This window comes from Motacilla alba, chromosome 14, assembly GCF_015832195.1.
Source record: "Motacilla alba alba isolate MOTALB_02 chromosome 14, Motacilla_alba_V1.0_pri, whole genome shotgun sequence".
Lineage (NCBI taxonomy): Eukaryota > Metazoa > Chordata > Aves > Passeriformes > Motacillidae > Motacilla > Motacilla alba.
In genome coordinates, this window is record NC_052029.1 from 13,275,126 (window position 1) to 13,294,947 (window position 19,822).

Consider the following 19,822-nt stretch of genomic DNA (forward strand, 5'->3'; position numbering starts at 1 on the left):
ACCCACCCCCTGAGAAATGGCCTCCAAATGCTCCCCTGTGCAGCAGTGCTGCTCTTTTTCTTCTGGATTTGCTGTGGGAGTTCAGCTCCACAGGCCCAGGGTGCTCCAGCCTCACTGGTGCCTGGCACAGGGTGCTGGGATGGCTCAGAGATGGCAGGAGGCCACAGCATCTGTGACACTGCTCCCCACGGCCTTGTGACATGGCCAGCAGCCCGGGAGGGACAGAGGGGTGCAGGAGGTCTCACAATGCCTCGGAGTGGGATGGGGATGTGCAGTCAGAGGGATTCTTGCAGGGCAGGACAGAGACTTGCAGCTCAAGTTGGTGTTGTGCAGTGCAAGGGGTGTTCTCATAATGGGGAGGGTCCTGCAATGCTTAGGGGGTCTTGCAATGTGTGGGACCCTGCAATTCAAAGAGGGGTCTTGTTTTACAGTGGGGGTCTTGCTATGTGTGTTTGGGGTCCTTCAATTCGAGGGGCCCCTTCCTGTTGGGGCCTTTCCACGCTGAACTTGCGCTGGAGGAGGAGATCCTGCAATCTCTGGATGCTCCTGAAACGCAGAGAAAGGTCTTGGGGTCTTCCAGTTTATGGGGAGCTCTTACACTTCCAGGGGGCTCTTGCTGTGCTTGGAGCAGTCTTGCCATGAAGTGAGGACTGGCACCGTGTGTGGGGCTCCTGAAATGCAGGGAGGGCTCTTGCCATGCACTGGGGGCTGTCCCGCAGTTCAGGGAGGCTCCTGACCTGCCCGGAACGATCCCGTCACACACTGGGGGGGTCCTACAGCGTGGGGGGATGCTGCGATCCATGGGGGCTTCTGTCGTGCGGGGAAGGGTCTCTGCCCGCAGGGGGGTCCCGCAGGAGGAGGCGGGGACGCTGTCCTGCGACTCGAGGGGGCTGTCGCCGCTGCTGGCGGGGTGCTGCCCTGCCCGGGGCCCCGCGGCGGTGCGGGGGGCGGGCGGGGGTCGCGGCGGGGGGCGGCCCCGGCGGGCGGGGGGTGCGGGAGGCGGTGCCGCCGCCCGGCGCTATAAAGGCGGCGGCGGCGGGGCGGGCGCGGCGGCGGCTCTCGGTGTCGTTCGCTCGGTGTTCGGTCGCTCGGTGCGGGTCGGCGGCGGGGCAGGATGACGGCGAACGGGACGGCGGAGCCGGTGCAGATCCAGTTCGGGCTGATCAACTGCAGCAACCGGTACCTGACGGCGGAGGCGTTCGGGTTCAAGGTGAACGCCTCGGCCGCCAGCATGAAGAAGAAGCAGATCTGGACGCTGGAGCAGGACGGGGAGGACTCCAGCGCCGTCCTGCTCAAGAGCCACCTGGGCCGGTACCTGGCGGCCGACAAGGACGGGCGGGTGAGCTGCGACAGCGAGGAGCCGGGCCCCGACTGCCGGTTCCTGGTGCTGGCCCACGGCGACGGGCGGTGGTCGCTGCAGTCCGAGCCCCACCGCCGCTTCTTCGGCGGCACCGAGGACCGCCTCTCCTGCTTCGCCCCCGCCGTCTCTGCCGCCGAGAAGTGGAGCGTCCACCTGGCCATGCACCCCCAGGCCAACCTCTACAGCCTGGCCCGCAAGCGCTACGCGCACCTGGGGCCCCGCCGCGACGAGCTGGCCGTGGACCGCGACGTGCCCTGGGGCGTGGATGCGCTCATCACCCTCCTGTTCGTGGAGCAGCGGTACAGCCTGCAGAGCTGCGACCACCGCCTGCTCCGCAGCGACGGCCGCCTGGTCCCCGCCGCCGAGCCCGGCACCGCCTTCACGCTGGAATTCCGCTGCGGCAAGGTGGCCTTTCGAGACGGGGAGGGCCGCTACCTGGCCCCCTCGGGGCCCAGCGGCACCCTCAAGGCGGGCAAGAGCGCCAAGGTGGGCAAGGACGAGCTCTTCGCCCTGGAGCAGAGCTGCCCGCAGGTCGTCCTGCGAGCCGGCAACGATAGGAATGTGTCCACCCGGCAAGGTACGAGGGGATGGGGGCTGCGGGTGGGGGGAACGGGACGCCTCGGCTGTCCCAGGGCTGTAGCCGCCTCGGGGAGCGCTCCTGCATCCCTCGGGAACGGCCTGCCCCGAGCAGCTCCCTGGATCCCTCCGGGATCGGCATCCATCGGGCATCGCCCGCCCCCAGCAACCCCTTGCATCCCTCCGGCATCACTTCCCCCGCATCACCTCAGAATCGCCGCCTCGGAGTGCCCCCCGCAGCAGCGCCCCCAGCCCCCAACATCCGCTGCCTTCCTCAGCTGCCACCCCCCTCTGCCATCGCCTCCGTGGCGGCGTCTTCCCCCTGCTCGAGCCCCTTCTCACACCCCTCCCCTGAAGCCACCATCTCCCCCAAGCACCCCCTGCACCCCTCAGCATGGCTGCCCGCGGTCCCTCCCCCAAACCCCCATCACGATCCCCCCGCATGACTCCCACATCCCTTCCCCCTCCCGCATCCCTTCAGCATCGCCTGCCGGGGGCCCCCATCCCCGCGGCACCCCCATCCCTCCGGCACCCCCATCCCCGCGGCGCCCCCATCCCCGCACCATCGCCCCTGCAGGGCGGCCGGGGGGGCAGGGGTGGCGAGGGGCCTGCCTTGGGCTGCAGGGATGGACAGGGAGGGGGGCTGGGAGGGTGTGGATGGAGTCTTCCCTCGCCGTGAAGGAGGCAGGGCTGTATCCCTCGCCTTCCTTCCTTTGGAGCTCATTGTTCGCCCAACAAAGCCTCCCCCAGTCTCCCCCTCGGCCGAGCACGGCTGAGCCATGTGCCCAGCGGAGCAGGGAGGCTGCGGGTCCCTCCGGGGGCTCTGGCTGCCCCAGGGGGGGCTGGGGTTCCCTGGCTGGGGGGCTGGGAAGCAGCGTTACATAAAGGGCTTTGCCTAAACTCCCGCATCCTGCATCCCCCCGCACAAAGGCCGCCGTCCCTCCGCACCCGCTGCGCCGTCCCGTCCCCTCCGCTCGCCGGCGGGGCCACGGTGCCACCCACCCGCCTTGGGTGCCACCGCCTCGGGGACCCGCTCACATTCGGAGCTGCCCGAGCATGTGGCTGCCCCACCGGGCATCCCAGCCCCGCAGCCAGGGCTCCGTGCTGGAAGACGGGGGTGTCCCCGCTCTGCGGTTCCCGGGGGTCCCGGTGTGTGCCGGGGGTCCCGGTGTGTGCCGGGGGTGCCCCGGGGCTCATCGCGTCCGCGCCAGGTCAGGCCGGCGCACGCCGGGTGTGGGATGGGTGCGAGCATGCAGCAAAGCCTGGAGGAACAGCGGGGAATTTTTTTGGGTGTAGATGTTGTATTTCAAGGTTGCTGCTGAGCCCTGATCCGTGCCTGGGCAGCTCCGTGCGGGGAGCTCCACGCTTTGCTCCCGTCCGAGGGCAAATCCTGCGAAGTAACCCATTAAAAATTAATAATAAAATCTGCCGAGATGGGCAGTGGGGATGGTTTTCCCAGGCGCGGGGAGTTGGGGAAGAGGAGGGGAGGATGGCGGTGGCGGGAGGATGGCGGGAGGCTGCCGCAGCGCCGTGGGGGAAGGGCTGCTGCAGCCCTTTGTCACCAGAGATGGGGAAACCAGATGTGGGGGGAGATGCGAGGGACGGAGCGGTGGCGGTGGCGGTGGGGGACCCCATGGAGCGGGTGGGAATGCTGCTGGCCGACCCTCCGGCTTTGTCTGATTCGGAAGGGATGGGGGAGCGGGAAGGGGGGGAACAAATCTCCCCAGCAACAGAGGGCCCTGCGCTGTGCCCGGCCCCTTTCCAAGCAAAATACAGCGGGAAGGGCCGCGCTGGGGCTGCACATCCTCGCTCCAGTCCGTTTTGGCTGGAGAAGCCGTTTCCACCCGGTTTATCCTTCCCGATGGCAGCGGAAGGCTGGGAGCCGCCGCTTTCTGGGGCTCATCCTCCTCCCATTGTGAAAGCGCCGTGTCCCAAAGGTTACCGAGGCGAGAGCAGAAACAGCCGTCGGAGGAAGCCGTGTCCAGACAGCCCTTTCCCCCGGCGAGCTGATAAGCGCCGTGCTGCTGGCAGATGCTCCCATGGCCGCTGGGGACGGGGATGCGGGATGCAGTGACTGCAGCTCGGCACAGCCTCGCGGGAAAAAGGAGCTTATTCCTGTGTGGAGTCAAGGAAGGAACAGGGATGGCAGTGGCTGTGCCCCCTCTGCCCCGCGGGAGGAGCAGGGATGGGCCCATGGGGTTCTTCCGTGGTTCCCTTGGCTGGGATCCAGCTTTGGAACGCTGTTGTCCCACCAGTGCCAAGTCAGCTCCTGGCCTGGCGTCTCCTCCCTGTCCCGGGGGTGGCCGGTGCCAGCGTCCCCTGCACACCGGGGACACGGCACAAACACCCCGGGGCAGCAAGGGATGGCTGCCAGCCCTGCCTCTGCCCCGGGGCAGGCACTGGGGGTATCCCTGGTCCCCCTCTCCTGCCTCCAGCCCCAGCAGGATCCCCGGGCTCCCTGAGAGCTCCCATCTCCCGTTTGCGCCTCGAAGCGAGCGGAGCTGCCCGCGGCGAGCAGCCTCCTCCCGCTCAATGGCTCCTTTCTAGCCCGGCTGCGGCAACAAAGGACGCTTTGTGGGCGCGGGGGTCCCGGGGGCAGAGCGCTGGCTCTGGTCCTCCCCGCTGGTCCCCTGCCCGGCCGAGGTGTGCCCCGGCCCCCCACCCGCCTGGGGGAGAGGATGGGCTGGTGGGAGCGGGGAATTCCAGGAAATCTGGGGAGGAGGGCGAGCGAGCCTGGACGTGCGGTGTTGGCAGTGGGGAGCTCTGCCCCGGGGCCAGGAGCCCTCCCGGCACGGGCTGAGCCGGATTTTCCCCCCTCCAGTTCATCTCGGTGCCTCGGCAAGGCAGGAAGATGCGGCTCCAGGGCAGGGGGCACGCAGGCTTGGATGTAGCTTTTCATCTGGAGATGCCAAGTGGCCTGTTGACACTTGGGGGATACCACAAAGCCACAGGAAATCCACAGGGAAGGAGGGGTGGGTTTTTCAGGAAATTCATGTTTCACCCCTGTCCGTGACCCCTTTGCAGAGCTGCACCCTCAGCAGAGGAGCTGCTGGCTCCCCGTGCTCCAGGCTGTTGGGTTTAGACAAAAACCTGTTTGGATTTCTGCAGGGGTGCAGTGCAAGCCCGGCTGAAGGGCAGGGAGGGGCAGGAGCAGGCTCTGAGCCCGTGTGTGGGTGCAGCGCTGGGTGGAGGTGCCAGAACCCACAGGGAGCCCAGACCCGACCCGTGCTGGGCACAGCATCCCAGTCCCACCCTGAAATCCTGCCCTGAGGGCCCGGGGGCTCTGCAGGGTGCTGCCCCTGGGTTGTGGAGCAATCCAGGTAACCCGGGCTGGGTGTTTTCAGCTGTAACTGGGGGGAGTTGGACGATGGGAAAGGTGCTCCTCCCCGTGGAGCTCATCCTGCTGGCTCTCAGCAGCATCCAGCACGGCTCATGGGAGACGTTCTGTGTGAGCTGACTGCAGAGGGAAACTTTTCTCCATGCCCTGAATGCCCCCACGCTGGTGCAGAGGTCAGCAGAGCTACAACAGACCCTGCTCGTTCAGGGAGAGGAGCCCGGCTGTGCAGGAGGCGCAGGGAGGTGTGTGCCTGCTCTGGGATGGCCGCAGGGCTCCTGCTACATCCACAGTCCTGGTCGGAGAGCAGCGGGGGCTCCAGCATCAATCCTGCAATCCCACGAGCCTGGAGGACTTGGAGAGCCCTTTCCTGCTCCAGGGACTCAGCATCAGGCAGCCCTGGGGTGACAACGTGCCTCAGCCTTCCGAGCTCGGCATTCTCCCCAAGATCCCTGCTGCACACAGAGCCCGAGGACATCCCACGCCAGGAATTTTGGGGTGTGCAGGCGTACCTGGCCCCCCCTCCCAAAGAGCCACCCTCGCTCGCCCCCCTCTCGCCTCCAGCTGTAATTAGCAGCTTCGACAAGGTCAGGAAGAGCAGCGCAGCTCCAGACTGTAAATTCACCAGGAGCGTTAATTAATCCGTGATTGCAGTGGGAGCGGCCCTGGGCTGCCACAGCAGGGGGGTGGCTGTGGGGACAGCCTGTCCTCCCCACGGGGACATCTCTGAGCGAGCCACCGTGCTCCTGCAGCCTCACACCCAGCCCGTGCTTCCTGCAGCTCCCCCATCCTGCCCTGCCCGGCTCCGAGCCCCCAATTCCCCGGTTCCAGCTCAGCTCCAGCCCTTTGAGCCTCCTGCTGCCCCAGCCCCAGCCGCATTCCTTTGTGCTGAGTCGCTGTAACCCAACCCCGGCTGCTTTTGGGGAGGGGGCGGTGGGAGACCCTCCTGCTGCCGGCTGCTTCCAGGCAGTGGGGAAAGCCAAAGCTACCAAAGCTCCGTGCGAGTGTGGAAAATGGGCTGGCAGAGAGCTGGGGAGGCCGGTGTTTGCTCTGTGCTCCATGCCAGGGGGCTCTGGGGAGAGGGAGCGGTGTTTGGGGGCTCCTGGCACTCCCTGTCCTGTCTCCAGCCCGTCCAGCCCTGCTGTGTGGCACACAGCCTGCCCTGGCCCTGCCCAGCCTGGTCCCTGCAGGTTCAGGGAGTTCTTCCCAGAAAAGTCACTGAGGGGAAGCACCACTCCCCCTCCTCCCCCACAAACCACAGGGACCCGCAGCTCTCACAAGTCTGGGGGGCCCAGGGGTGCTGCCAGCCTTGAGGGACGAGCTGTGTCCCCCAGGGTCACCTCCCCCCAGCCCAAGCTTTCTGTGAGCCCCGGCAGAGCCCCTCTCTCTCCGTTTTACAGCTCTGCATTGGGGCTGGAGCTGGGGATGCAAAATCAAAACCAAATGTTCCCACAACCGCCGGCTCAGCCCCCGGCAGTGCTGGGAGGAGGCGGCTGTGGGATGGCTCTGGGAGCCGAGGACGTGGCCAGTGGGGCTGGGCTGGTGGCCATCAGCACCCACTGCCCCCTGCCTTGCCCAAATACCCTGGGGAGCAAAGCACCAGGGTGGCTGCGTGTCCATCAGAGAGTCGTGCAATCACAGAACGGCTGGGCTGAGTTGGATCATGGGCAGGGACAGCTTCCACTGGGCTGGGCTCTTCCCAGCCCCATCCTCCCTGACACTGAGCACTTCCAGGGGTGCTGGAGGGTGCCTGGTGAGAGGGGGGGTGCTGTGAGCAGGTGGAAGCTGTAGGCCAGTTGGGATGTGGGAGATAAGATTAGGGCCAAAAAAGTGGAGCCTTGAAAGCCTGATCCCTTTGGGAAAGGTGGGTGATGGATATGCAGAGCAGAGGCTGCTCCTGGCCGTTGGGATGGGGCCTGACTGGAGACACGGCCAGGTGATGTGGAGCCCCAGGGAGCTGTGTCTGCAGGACAGCTGGGGGCAGCTGGTGGGACCTCCTGGTGCCTTCCCAGAGCAGCGGGGCCACCAAGACTGCAGTCCCTGGAGCCCTTCCAGTGGCCGGAATCCCAGCAGCCCAGAAACTGGGATGCATCGTGGAGGTGTGAGGGGCTGGACACGTGGCCAGCCCCCAGCTCCCTCAGCTGCTCCTCATCAGACTTGTGCTCCTGCCCCAGCTCCGTTTCCCTTCTCTGGACATGCTCCAGCATCTCCATGTCTACTTTAGTGAGAGGACCAGAACTAGACAGAACGTGCACTTGAACCCTTTGCACCCCTGCGTGCAGCAGGGAGGGATGCAGGTGTGTTTAGCCTTGGAAAATTCATCCAGCTCCACTGAACTCCCATTTCACTAAGCTCACTAGCGGGGCTGAGCTCTGCACTCCAGCTCCCTCCCAAAGCCCAGCACAGAGCTCGGCCATTGGCTTTGGCTTCAGCTTGTGGCTTGCATCCCCAAAGTGTTTCTAGGCTGAAATCCACCAAGCTGGAGAGCTCTGAGCAGTTTTGGCCCTGCTAGCCCTGACTAAGCAGGTTTGCTCGGGCTCAGAGGATGCACACGTGGCTGGCGGTGGCCCAGGGCTGTGTCTGGTGGCCCCAGGACCAGCTGCATCCACCTCTGAGTGGAAATGCTGTCTCTGCCCCCTTGGGCACAGGGAAGGGCCATCCTGGCTGCAGAGCTGGGGGACAGGCTGGTGCTGATGGTTTTGGAGAGCCAGGGAAAGGCTTGGCTGCCCTAGGGCTTTCCTGAGCCTTCTGTCCCTGCACACCTCAGTGCCCCAGTGGGATGTGACAGTTGTGGATGAAAAACATTGTCATGGTCCTTAAACATGCCATGAGCTGGGATTCATGGGTGCTGCAGCAGCCTCTGCTAATGGGCTGAGTAACCTGGCTGTCACCTTTGGGAAAAACTGCAGCCTTTTCCCTTATAAAACATCTGTGTTGGTCCTTCCTTCATTGTGATGGAGCTGCTGGGTCAGGAGTGGAAGCTCACGGCTGCCCTCCCCTCGTTTAAAACCTTAACACCAAATAACCAAATGAAAACCTGGATTTGAACCCCAAATGCCAGAGGGGAGGTCTGAACCCCAAATGCCAGAGGCGAGGTCCACGTGAGGGATTCGGGAGCCACCAAAGCTCACGCAGGAAGCAGGAGCCCCTCTCAGTTGGGTTTCCTGGGCTGCCCTCCACCTGGACCTGCTGGAGGGGGGTTGTGGTCCCACCCTCCACCTCCGTCTGTCTCTGGTCTGTAGGGATGGACCTTTCAGCCAACCAGGATGAGGAGGGTGACCAGGAGACCTACCAGCTGGAGATCAACAAGGACACCAAGAAATGCGCCTTCCGCACCTACACCGGGAAGTACTGGACCCTCACCTCCAACGGGGGCATCCAGTCCACAGCCTCCACAAAGTGAGTCCCCTGCCCCCGGCAGCTCAGGGCCCTGCCTGGGCTTCAGAGCACCCTCTGCACCTCCCAGGGGAATTCAAGGGGGATTTTCCAGCTTGGGTGCTCGTCCCAAACACTTCCCAGCAGAGGCAGTGCATTTTGGGAAAGCCAGGGATGGGTCGGGGCTTGCCGCCCACGATGCTCTGGGAGTCCCTGGGGCCACATAATCCTTCCTGGCCGGCTGGGGCTGTCGAAATGTTTGCCCTGCAGTTCAACCCTGCGAGCCAGGCGGAAAGCCCAGAAGTGCCTTTGGCTGCCTGCCTGCCTCCTGCCCCCGGGGCGAGGGCTTCCCAGCGGGATGGCCACCACAACACAGCTCGTCCTGCGCAAACAGATCGAACCAGGCTCTCCTGATCCAGCCGTGGCCCTTTCCAAGCCAGCAGGGTGGCAGTGGCAGGGTCTCCCTCCATCACGCCCCCTGAGTGTCCTCTCTGCCCCACAGGAACGCAAGCTGCTACTTCGACATCGAGTGGTGCGACAAACGCATCACCCTGAAAGCTGCCAACGGCAAGTACGTGACAGCGAAGAAGAACGGGCAGCTGGCAGCCTCCATGGAGACGGCGGGTAAGGCACCCTTGGGGACCCCACACCGCGGCAGCAGGGCATGAAAAAAGTCCCCCCAGAGCCAGGCTCTTCTTCCGAGTGATGCTCAGGCAGCAAGCTCTCTTAGTGGCTGTTTGACCTGCTGGGAGATGGGGCGGGTGAGAAACGGGTGAGGGCACAGCCCTTGCTCCTCACCGCTGCCTGCCCGCTTTGGGGTCTGGCTCTGTGCCCCCCCGGCTGCTGTCACAGCCCCTGTCCCCTCGGCGCAGGCGAGACGGAGCATTTCGTGATGAAGCTGATCAACAGGCCCATCATCGTGCTGCGCGGCGAGCACGGCTTCATCGGCTGCCGCAAGGTCACCGGCACCCTGGACTCCAACCGCTCCTCCTACGACGTCTTCCAGCTGGAGTTCAATGACGGCGCCTACAACATCAAGGGTGAGTGCCCAGGGCAGCTGCGGGCTGGGGGGCGGCGGCCTTTGGGGTCCCCGTGGTGGCTCATGAGGCCGCCGTGTCCCCTCTGCTGCAGATACCACCGGGAAGTACTGGATGGTGGGGAACGAGTCGTCCGTCACCAGCAGCAGCGACACCCCCGTGGACTTCTTTTTTGAGTTCTGCGACTATAACAAAGTGGCCATCAAAATCAATGGCAAATACCTGAAGGGCGACCACGCCGGGGTGCTCAAGGCATCGGCCGACACCATCGATGCCTCCACCCTCTGGGAGTATTAATGCACTTTAGGGTACCTCCCGTTGCCAACTTCTCTTTCCCTTCCTGTCCTCTTTTCCTTTGGGTTCTGTTTCTCCTCTCTGTAACAGGATTTTCAGACTGGCTTGCCCTTCCCTCCTGCCATAGAGTTGGTGCGTTACGTGGGAGGTGGCTCTCCAAAATCCCTGTAAGAACTGGAAAAGCGGTGGGGCTGCCTGCCTATAGCTTTGTAGAGGGGTCTGTCTCTATCCCCCCATCCCTGCCTCCCTCCAGGTTTGCTGGGCTTGGAAATGGCCGTATCCCCCTCCTGGCCCTGAGCATCACCTTAGGTAGCTGATTTTCCTCTCCTCGATTCAAAAAAGGGAATAAGATCACCTCTGTGCTCGCTTCTGCCATATCAGCACTGGCACAGCCTCAGACTGTGCTGCCAGTGTCCCCTGGAGCATCCGTCCTGTCCTGCCTTGCTCCAGTCAGGGCTGGAGCGAGGGTGCTGGGCTCAGCTGGCTCAGCTGGCTGGCCCCAGCAGCTTCTCTCCCCTCCTGGGTTGTGGGGAAGGTTCGTCCCCAGCTGAGCTGTAAGAGGTGACCTTACATATCACAGCATCCCTGGGCATGGGGCTGGCGTGTGCCAGCACACCCCTGAGGAAGGGACAGCGAGCTGCCCCTCCCCAAACACCTGGAAATGATTCTTTAGGGTGATCCTGTCTGGAAAGCCTCAGCCTTTCATCTCATGGAGCCCCGTGCTCCTGTCCCTCCACCCCTCCTTGTGCTTCTGGCTCTGGAGGAGCATCCCAGACCCTGATGGTGGGTCCAGCCTGCCCCGAGGCTGGTCCTGCTGCTGTGCCTGGAGGGGAGGGCGTGGGGGGACACAGAGCCAGCCCGTGCCAGGGTGGGGGCTCCATCCAGCCCATCTCCAGTGGGCTTTGGTCCCAGCAGGAGCCGGGGTGGCCAACGTGATCTCCCCGGGGCAGTGGCTGGAAGCATAAACTGCAGATTTTGGTTTACAGAATAGAAAAGTTCCTTAGCAAACTTTGCACAGTGATATTTGCTCAGTACCTTTGATGTTGTGTTTTTCTCTCTCATGAAATACTGGAACAGTGAAGCGAATCACTGAACACCTAATGCTGAATTAGGAAGCGCCCGCTCCCATGGGCACCCCGAGGGGGCAGCTCCTGCTCCCACCACCCCCAGGGCACCTGGGCTGGGCTCTCATGAATTGCAACCCTACTGGAAAAGGAAAAAAAGAAAAAAAAAGACCAAAACAGTATTTTTGTTAGTCTCTATTTATATATGCTCTCCATGGCACTGTGTGACCAGCTGTTGTCTGTACTAGGTCTGCATTAGAGTTTAACGCTGTCTGTAAGGGTGATGCTGCGTGTTCCTGAGGGTGTTGAAAGGCACTTTATCCTTTGGGGCCTTCCCAGGGCCGGTGTCTGCTCCCTATAAACACACCAAGGAGCCTTTTCCCACATGGGCCCCCTCTGGAGAGGGGGAGTGCTGGTCCCACCCCACACCAAGGGTGCTCTCGGCATCGCTGCCGTGCCAAACCAGGGCCGGTCCCTACTGCCGGAGGCCAGGCAGGGGCTCGTCAGCCTTAAAGCCACGAGGAGGGACTCCCCTCCACAGGAGCTTGGTGCTAAACTCAGCTGGGAGAGCGAGTGGCTGTCCCCAGGCAGGGGGACAACTCCGGGCTGGGGTCCCTCGCGGGCGCAGGGGATCCCGGCCGGGACTCTACCTCGGCTCTGCGCTCACATCCAGGGGCTGCCCGCGGCCCCGGCACCACGCGTGCCCCCAGGAGCACGCTGCCCCTCCAAGGACCGAGTGTCTTGAAGCCCTGTGTGACCCTGTGACTCGACACACACTCTCGCTGGCCTTCACCCCCTCCCCGTGTGGCCTCCTCCCCGTCCCCGTCACGCTCCCAGCCGTGTCGTCCCTGCTCCGGCTTCTCCCGTGTGACACTAGGTCAAACATCTCTCCTGTCTCCTCTTATCGGGTGTCGTGACTCTCTGAAAACATCTCACTCTGAAAATTTAAGTTTCGGGTTTGTTTGTTTTTTTATTATTATTATTTTTTTTGTAAGTGCCATTTGTATAACTTAAAAAAAAAATAGCTTCAAATGGAGAAAGATGAATTAAAAAATAAAACCTGCATTCGGATTCAAGCCGGTGTGTGGTCTGTTGGGGCTGGCAAGAGCCTGAGCGTGGAGATTTGGGGTGGTGGAGCCTTGGTCTGACAGAAGTTGAGGTGGTTCTAGAGAGTTCTAGAGGAGATGGTGGGAAGGGAATGGTGACTGAGAGGCTCCAAAGAGGTGTAAAGCCAAAGCCAGCTGGAGGCTGGGGCACCCCTAGAGATGCTCAGAGCCTGAAGTCACTGAGCCCAGGGGCATCTGGGGCTGGGTGAGCCATGGGTGGGTCAGGACCACCTCAGCTGCAAACCAGCCCTGCTGCCCTCGCAGAGGAGCAAGGCTGTGCCCCCACAGAGCTGCTCCTCTTGATTCAGGCGTTTCACCTCCGTGGCATGGCCCAGGTGGGAGGGAAGAGCACTGGGATGGGGTGCGTGGCTGGGTGGGGGTCAGGAGTCAGCCTCCTTCCCTCAGGAATGTGGAAAAAGGCAAGCTAAAGGACTAAAGAGGGAAGGGGAGCCCAGCCCAACCCACATCCCAGAGCCAAAGGAGGCAGGATGTGCCCCCAGCCCTCCAGGACAGCTGAAAGCAGCCCTGAAACTCAACCAACAACAGCACCTCCAGCACCTGCAGAGAGAACAGCCAGAGCTTCCCTGCCTGTCACCCCCACAGCCCAGCTGGGCACCCACGGGCTCCTGTTTGCCTTGGAAAATGTAAAGCTGATGGGAAAAAGTAAAGTTTGGGATGGGGGGCTGCCCAGGTTCCCCCAGGCACACATCCCAGGGGGACAGGGGCTGGCATTGCCTAGAGGGACCTTCACCATCAGATGGGGGGTGAGCCCTGCAAGGGCCAAAGGAAGGAAGGAAGGAAGGATGTGCAGCCCTGACCATAAACAGGGAGAAATCAGGGCAGTGCAGGAAATGCTGAGCAGCTCTGATGGCCACGCTCGGCCCCACTGTGACATCTGTGCGTGCACAGACCTGGCTGTGACAGCACACTGTGACACCCAGCCAGGGGAGCAGGCAGCTCTGCCAGCGGGTGCCCACCCAGGGCAGGGGCTCTGCAGCTGCAGGAAGGACTCTCCCCCTTCCCCTCTCCCCAGCTGCCAGCACACATTTCCTTTTTTCCCCTCAAGGCTGGATTCTGCACTTACCATCACTCACCACCACTCCAGCGAGAGGGGAAATCCCCTCAGCCTTCCCCCATCCTGGTTTCCATTTAAAGGAGTGACTGGGAACCATTTTCTATCCCATCCACCTTTTCCTCGGAGCACATGGAACAGGTTCAGCTGTTCCAGAAGGGTCAGTTGGGGTTTTGCCTTGTGACCTGGGGAGCTTCCACTGGCACAGGCTGGGATCTGGTCCCACTCCCTGGCATTGTCCCAGCACCAGGCTGGCACAGGCAGGATGGGAGGACAAGATCATGGCTGTAAGAAAAGCACCCAGGTGAAAAGCCAGAGTGCACAAATTTATTTACAAAAATTCAAATTACAATATAATACAGGAACTTTTTACACACAGAATATTAGAACTGTTTACTACCAGAATGTAAAGAAAAATATTTTTTGGTTTTTTCTCCTTTTCTTTTTTAATAAACCACCTATTTATTTTCAGCTATTGTTATACAAAGTTGCAGAACATGCACATCTTTACAGGTCTTTTTTTCTTTTAATACAACGTTTTGCTAAGTGCAAATACTAAGTTTCTCTCTCCACCTTTAAGGCAAGTAAATGGGACACTGCAATTAGCTGTAAGAAGTACCTGTTATGGGATCAGCCTGGGCACAGCAACCTCCCCGTTGCCTTCAAAACCTTTAAACAAGTGACTCCAAAGACTGTGGGACAAGAGGGAAAGTGGGATGCAGGATTGGGTGGCTCAGTAAGTTTTGGGCTTTTTCTCTCCCTTTTTTAATAAATCAACTCAGATTCAGAAACAACTTGAGATCTCCTGGGTTAGAGGGGAGAAGCAGCCACGTGCTTGGCCTGCAAGTTTTGGGTGCAATGGGTGTTTCCTTGGGGAGAGGGGCAGTGCTGGGTGTGCTGGGCATGGTGTTCCTGCACATCACAGACCAGGCACTGATTTATCCTCTCTTGGACACAAATAAGCCCTTGGCTTTGGCAGGGGACCCTCCCTTCCCTCTGTATCCTCCAGGCTCCTCCAGGACCATGACAGCCGTGCCAGGGCAGCAGTGACCCCGATGGGTCACAGCCACCAAGCTCCCTGTGCCACCTCTGCTGCCACTTCTCCAGCCCCTCTGCTCCACAGCCACACTTCCCTCTGCCAAGGCTCAGCTCTCTATGCCCACCCATCCCTGCACATGCACCAAAACACGGGACTGCACCACCATTGTCTCCTGGATGACCATCTTATTTCCTCTTAGTTTGGGTCAGACTGCCTGATTCTGCACCCACCAGGAAGGGCAAATGCCTTGGAGAGCCTGGAGGGCTCATCCAAACCAGCCCTTGAGCCCATAAAACCTCAGCTATTAAACAGGATTCCCTTTCCACGAGGGAAGGCACCACTGCTTCTCCTGCCCTGGGTCTGTTTGCTCAGCAGCTGCTGTGACAGAGCTCTTCCTCCCCAAGCCCAACAGGATTCCTGCTCCCACCTGCTGCAGGGATCAGTCAGTGCAAGGCAGGATTTAAACCTGGTCAAAGCCCAGCTGAGCAGCAAGTGATGGAGCTCCTGCAGCCCCCACGCCCTGCCAGGAATAAACTAATTCAAAATAGAAAATTCCAGCAGCAAGGGAGCAGTAGTTGGTTATTAATGCTAGAGAGGCCACGGCACGGAGGAGCCAGGGAGCTCCACAGGGAATGTTCGACCCACAGGCAACGGGAAAAGCACTCGGCTCCAAAAGGCAGGGAAGTCCTCCTGTGTGGGAGACCTTCCAGGGGAGAGTAGTCCCCAAATGCTGTCCCAGGCCCCTGTCCAGGAGCATCCCACTGACACCCTGTGCCCCCTGCACACCCGAGGGGATCCGGGGTCCCGGAGTGCTGCACGTGGGGCTTTGGCAGAAGCTGTGAGGTGGAGACAGGGAATTTTACCTGAAAAAACAAAGAAACCCACAAAACACCTGGATGCTGAAATACAGGGGGGAATGACAGGAGGGGAAACGCACCCAGAGAGTTCCCAGCAGGACAGAACAGGATGAAGGCCAGAACAAAACGTTTGGAGAACAACAGCACAAATGGGCTGCTAAAAGCCAGCCCAACATTCCTGGGAAGAGGGTTTTTTTCCACTCCAACCATTTTCTTTTCTAGATGGGGCCTGTACCAGGCAGCACAGCCAAGGGATGTGGAGGAAGGGCTTGGTGCCACCCTCCTCCCACAGCCCAGCACTGCACCCCCCACTTCTCACAAGGAAGTTTTGCTTTCCCCTCGCTTTCTAAGCCCGGCAGTACTCAGGTTTAACTTTTAACACACTTTTCCAAAGCCAATTAAGCTGACACACACACATGTTCAGGAGTTATTTGGTGCTGTGGAAGCAGCCAGCTTCCTGCAGCATGAGGCTCCAGCTGCCCATTGGGTTGGGAGGGTTTGGGTACAGGGGCTCCCAACTGGTGGCAGCTACAGGGAACATTCCCAATTTTCCTACCACAGGACACATCACTGCCTACACGTCTATCTGGGTGTCTCCCGGGCCGTTTTTGCAATAAAGGGCACAGCTTTGGCTCCAGGTGGTTCCACAGCTGCCCGAGCTCTGCTGCCAGAAGCTGGGGGAGGTTTGGGATGCCAGATGAGAACAGCAAAGCAAAGGCCACGTTTCAGAAGCTGAGGGGCACACACCTTTAGGGGGAAAACCCCAGCCCTTCAAAGGGGGCAAGTTTAGTCCAGCCAAAGATTTGGGTGCCCAAATCTCCTGCCACTTCCTAGCACCCCCAAACAGAACATGGCTGTGGGCTTCCTACCAAGACCTGAGCAGTGGGACAGCTGCTGCAGCCCCCTGCTCTGCTTGGAGAGTGAAGAACACTAAAATGCTACACTGACTTGCTGTTGAACAATTTATTTCTGCTGGGAGGTGCCAGCAGGATACAGGGATGCTGGAGAACAGAGGAACCCCAGCCCTGAGCCTCACCACAGGCAGGAGGCTGGGGCAGCTGCCTCCTGTTACCTCACTGCTGAAGGTCTGTCTTATGCTTACTCGGATGCCAAGTGTCTCCTCCCTTCCTCCAAGACTCCCTTTGCTGCTCTGGCCAGCAGGAAGGCAGGATTTTTTGGAAATTCCCCAAGGAACAGCTGTATCCCCGTGTTCTACCAAGTCTCACTTTTCCTCCCAACAGCTGTCTGAACAGGCTGTGTCTAAACGAAACATCTGGACGCCCAGCTCAGGGGGGAACTCCACCCTGGGAAATGTAGCACCAAACCCTGTTGCAGCACAGGTTGAAATGTTGGATCGCAAAGGTTTGGAGAAGCCCTAGAGAGGGCGCAGCACAGGGACACCGAGTCCCCTGGCTAGACCCCAGAGAGGCTGGAGTGGCGAGGAGGTGACATTATGGGGTGGCTTTGCCCTGTGGTGACTCTGCCAAGGGCTGTGGGGGCAGGTCAGAAGCGGTGCCGGGGCTGAGGGCCAAAGTGCATAGGCAGGTTGTGCTCCAGCTGCACGTTGATCTGGGGAAAGTCAAAGTTCACCCTCATGTTGGGCAGCGGGGGCACGTAGGGGGCGGGGATGGGGCCGATGTTGAGGGGGATGTTGTTGTACATGGGGCGCACGGGGGGCAGCGGGAACGGGGGGTGCACGAAGGGGTACGGGGGCATCCGGGGCTGGTGGAAGTTCTGAGGGACCGGCCTGGGGATGACCTCGATCCTCTGGATCTTCTCCACGGGTTTCTCCACGGGAGGGCCGATGCGCTTGAAGCTGTTCTCTGCGCGGGGAGGAGAGCGGAGAGCAGTCACCCCAGCAGTGACAGTCCACGGGCTGGCACTGCCACCAGCACACCCCCAACTGCAAGCACAGCATCACTGCTGGCCCCTTGCTCCATGAGCCCAGCTCCTGCCACCAACACCACCCCACAAAGGGGGAACATTTCCTGTCCCCCCAACGCCACAGCTCAGAGGTTCTGATGGCCCTCAGCTACTTTGCCAAGCAGAGACATCCATAACACTGCTGCCACATCCCTCCCCACATGAGAGCTGGACACAAATCTTGTGCGTGCTCACAATCCCAGCAAAAATCTGTAGGCAACAGCACTTTAAAAACGGACCAGCTCCCAGGAGAACAGAACCCAGTGCAGGTCCAAAGAGCCATCAGTAGCTGGGAGCCCTGTGCTGTCCCATCACTCATCCTCTGTCTGATCCCAACAGTGACTTACCCCCATTCTTCTTCCTTTGCTCCTCTTCGGCCTCCTTCTGAATCTCATGAATTATCTTCTCATCATCTTCCTAGAAATCAAGGAATACCAAGAATCAGTGGGATAATCCCTGCTGCAGCAGCCTTCTGTTCTCTCAGTGCTGCTTTTCTTTTCAGCACATTTTCACAGGGAAAAACCAAAAAAGATTAATTTGGCTGAATTGTCCTCGTTGGGGCTGGCCTAGATTTACCCAAAAGCAGAGCTGTGAGGGGGGAACTGCAGCAGCACAAATAACCTGCACTCTATGGAGTATGACCAGGATGCTTGGATCAGCTTTCCAGGGAGATCAGCACTAAAATTCATTGACTTGATGGAAACCAGAGAACTGCGACCCAGCTCCACCCCTCTGAAGAGCTGTTAATCTTTTTAATGGCAATAGTCTATTAAATATTTACATTATCCTAGCACTTGTAGAGTTTTTGGCCCAACAGCTGGAATTAACACAACTTAAATCCTGGCTCTAGTAGCTAAATGGTGCCATTTAGATCTTATCTGTAACTCTAAGAAGGGCATAAATCGAAATATGTTTCTTTAATGTCTGTCTAGAGGTTATAGCAAGAATATTCAGGGCTGCTGCTCACTGAGAAGACAAGAACAAGCCAGAAATTGAATTTGTCCTGCTGCCTCTCATCACCTTAAGCTCTCTTAACTCAAAGGAGCACCAGTGAGATCCAACGATGCAACGAAGCCTCAGGTGAGTTTCTGCATGTCTGTGGGGATGAAACCAAACCTGGAGATTTCAGGGAGAGCAGCCAAACCTCCAGGCCAGTGTTTGGAACCCTGAGCCCCATGTACTCCACAAAGCACAAGACTCTGCTCGTTTTAGTCACCCTAATTTCAGTACTCCCAAAACACTTAAATTTCTTCCTGAACACTCTTAACATGAAAAAAATCCCTTATTTTGAAGAGTGCTCTGGAACTAAATCCAAAATATGCTTCGTGCATGTAGCTACACTGAGATGATTTTAAGCTTCCCAGTCCCCAGCTGACAGTCCTGCACATGTACAGCCTGGGAAGCTTGTGGAGAAATCCCCTCCTCCACCAGCAGATAAGGTTTCCCTGGGAGACTGAAGTTATCTTAATGTGCAGAAAGCCAAAACTCAATACTTCCCTCCCTTTTATTATTCTGTGAGTCGATGGTTAAAAATTAAGACTTTCCAGGACATGCTTTTTTTTTTTTTTTTTTTTTTAATTTTCCCAAGCAGGCTGCTTGCATGGGCTGTTAATTACAGCCCATCTATCCCCACAACAGCTGCTGAAGAATGGCTCTTCTGAGCCTGTATGGAACGCCTAACCACCCCCCAAGTATCAGTATTCCTGGCTGGAAAACCACCTGGGCATGCTCCACAGGCAGCCAAACATCCCCTGCTCTTTAGCTGCCCCAGCAGCACTCTCAAAGCTTGGTTTCAAGCTTTAAGACTTGATTTTTTAATTTTTTTTTTGTCCTTCTCAGACTATATTTTGCAATGGTGTTGAAAATGGACACAGCCACCACTCCCACTTTATTGCCACTTACTGGAGAAGCTGCACCTGAAGGTTTATGGGACAAGAAATATATTTTAAGCTCAGCTGAGCAAGATCACCCACTATCTCCTTTCCTCACAGGAAGGATAAACCTTACCTTAAGGCCAGAAATGTGCCCTGTAACTTAGACTAAAGTAAAAGCATTTTGTTAAGTCTGTGATTACAGAGGAAATTCTTCCCTGTGAGGGTGGGCAGGCCCTGGCACAGGTGCCCAGAGAAGCTGTGGCTGTCCCTGGATCCCTGGAAGTGCCCAAGGCCAGGTTGGACAGGGCTTGGAGCAACCTGGGTCAGTGGAAGATGTCCTTGCCCACGGCAGGAGGTGGAACAAGACGAGCTTTAAAATCCTTTCCAACAAAAATCTGTGGTTAATCCTGTGAAGTGGTGCTTCCCAGGGACACCCCCTTCCTGTCACCACCCCTGACTCTGCACCTCTGGTCAGTCCTGGACACAAAGACAACTTTGCCAGCCCGTTGTGCAGCCAGGGCTGCTGCAGCCCCCCAGTTTAAACTGCAGCTGACCTCCCTGCAATGGGGCTGCACACATCCATCTGCCCCAGGGCTGGAGCCAGCTGCACTGGCCCAAGGTGCTGCTGGATTCGATGACTGCAGCTCCCAGAGCCCCTGGGAACAGGGAGCAGCAAAGCCCATCTGCCAGACCTCCCAGCTGACCCCAGAGCTCCCCAGGGCAGCATAAAACACACCCCCAAAGTGCAGCACCACAGACCCCCACTCAGCTCCATCCCCCTGAGGGTTTCAAGAGGGGCAGAGCTCACAGCACAGCCTGGGTGCAAAACCCTGCCAGGAACAGACCTGAACAAGGATGACGAGTTCCCAACTAGTTCTGAAACCACAAATCACAGCAGAGCCACAACAAAG

At 59.4% G+C, this 19,822-nt stretch overlaps 2 protein-coding genes across 4 annotated transcripts in view; one reads left to right on the forward strand and one right to left on the reverse strand.

Moving 5' to 3' along the window:
- The first annotated feature begins 1,030 nt into the window (after nt 1-1,030).
- Nucleotides 1,031-12,116, forward strand: FSCN1 (fascin actin-bundling protein 1). The gene is made up of 5 exons (XM_038150991.1): nt 1,031-1,937; nt 8,513-8,669; nt 9,148-9,269; nt 9,518-9,685; nt 9,777-12,116. The coding sequence occupies exons 1-5, from the start codon at nt 1,115-1,117 to the stop codon at nt 9,977-9,979; spliced, it is 1,473 nt and encodes a 490-aa protein (XP_038006919.1). The 5' UTR covers nt 1,031-1,114; the 3' UTR covers nt 9,980-12,116.
- Nucleotides 12,117-16,062: 3,946 nt separating this feature from the next.
- The window catches only part of RNF216 (ring finger protein 216), a 73,787-nt gene continuing 70,027 nt past the window's right edge, over nt 16,063-19,822 (reverse strand). For all 3 annotated transcript variants that reach the window (XM_038150994.1, XM_038150992.1, XM_038150993.1), the window contains 2 exons: nt 17,385-17,454; nt 16,063-16,937 (listed from right to left, as the gene is read on the reverse strand). In XM_038150994.1, coding sequence (XP_038006922.1) covers nt 16,618-16,937; nt 17,385-17,454 — 390 coding nt within the window. In that variant the 3' untranslated portion in view covers nt 16,063-16,617. The remainder of the gene's footprint in view (nt 16,938-17,384; nt 17,455-19,822) is intronic.

Excerpts from the sequence above, each read along its gene's own strand:
- FSCN1 (XM_038150991.1), top strand. The coding sequence starts at position 1,115 with ATGACGGCGAACGGGACGGCGGAGCCGGTGCAGATCCAGTTCGGGCTG. Across the intron at positions 9,270-9,517 it reads AGCCTCCATGGAGACGGCGG|GCGAGACGGAGCATTTCGTG; the intron begins GTAAGGCACCCT and ends CCCTCGGCGCAG. Across the intron at positions 9,686-9,776 it reads CGGCGCCTACAACATCAAGG|ATACCACCGGGAAGTACTGG; the intron begins GTGAGTGCCCAG and ends CCTCTGCTGCAG.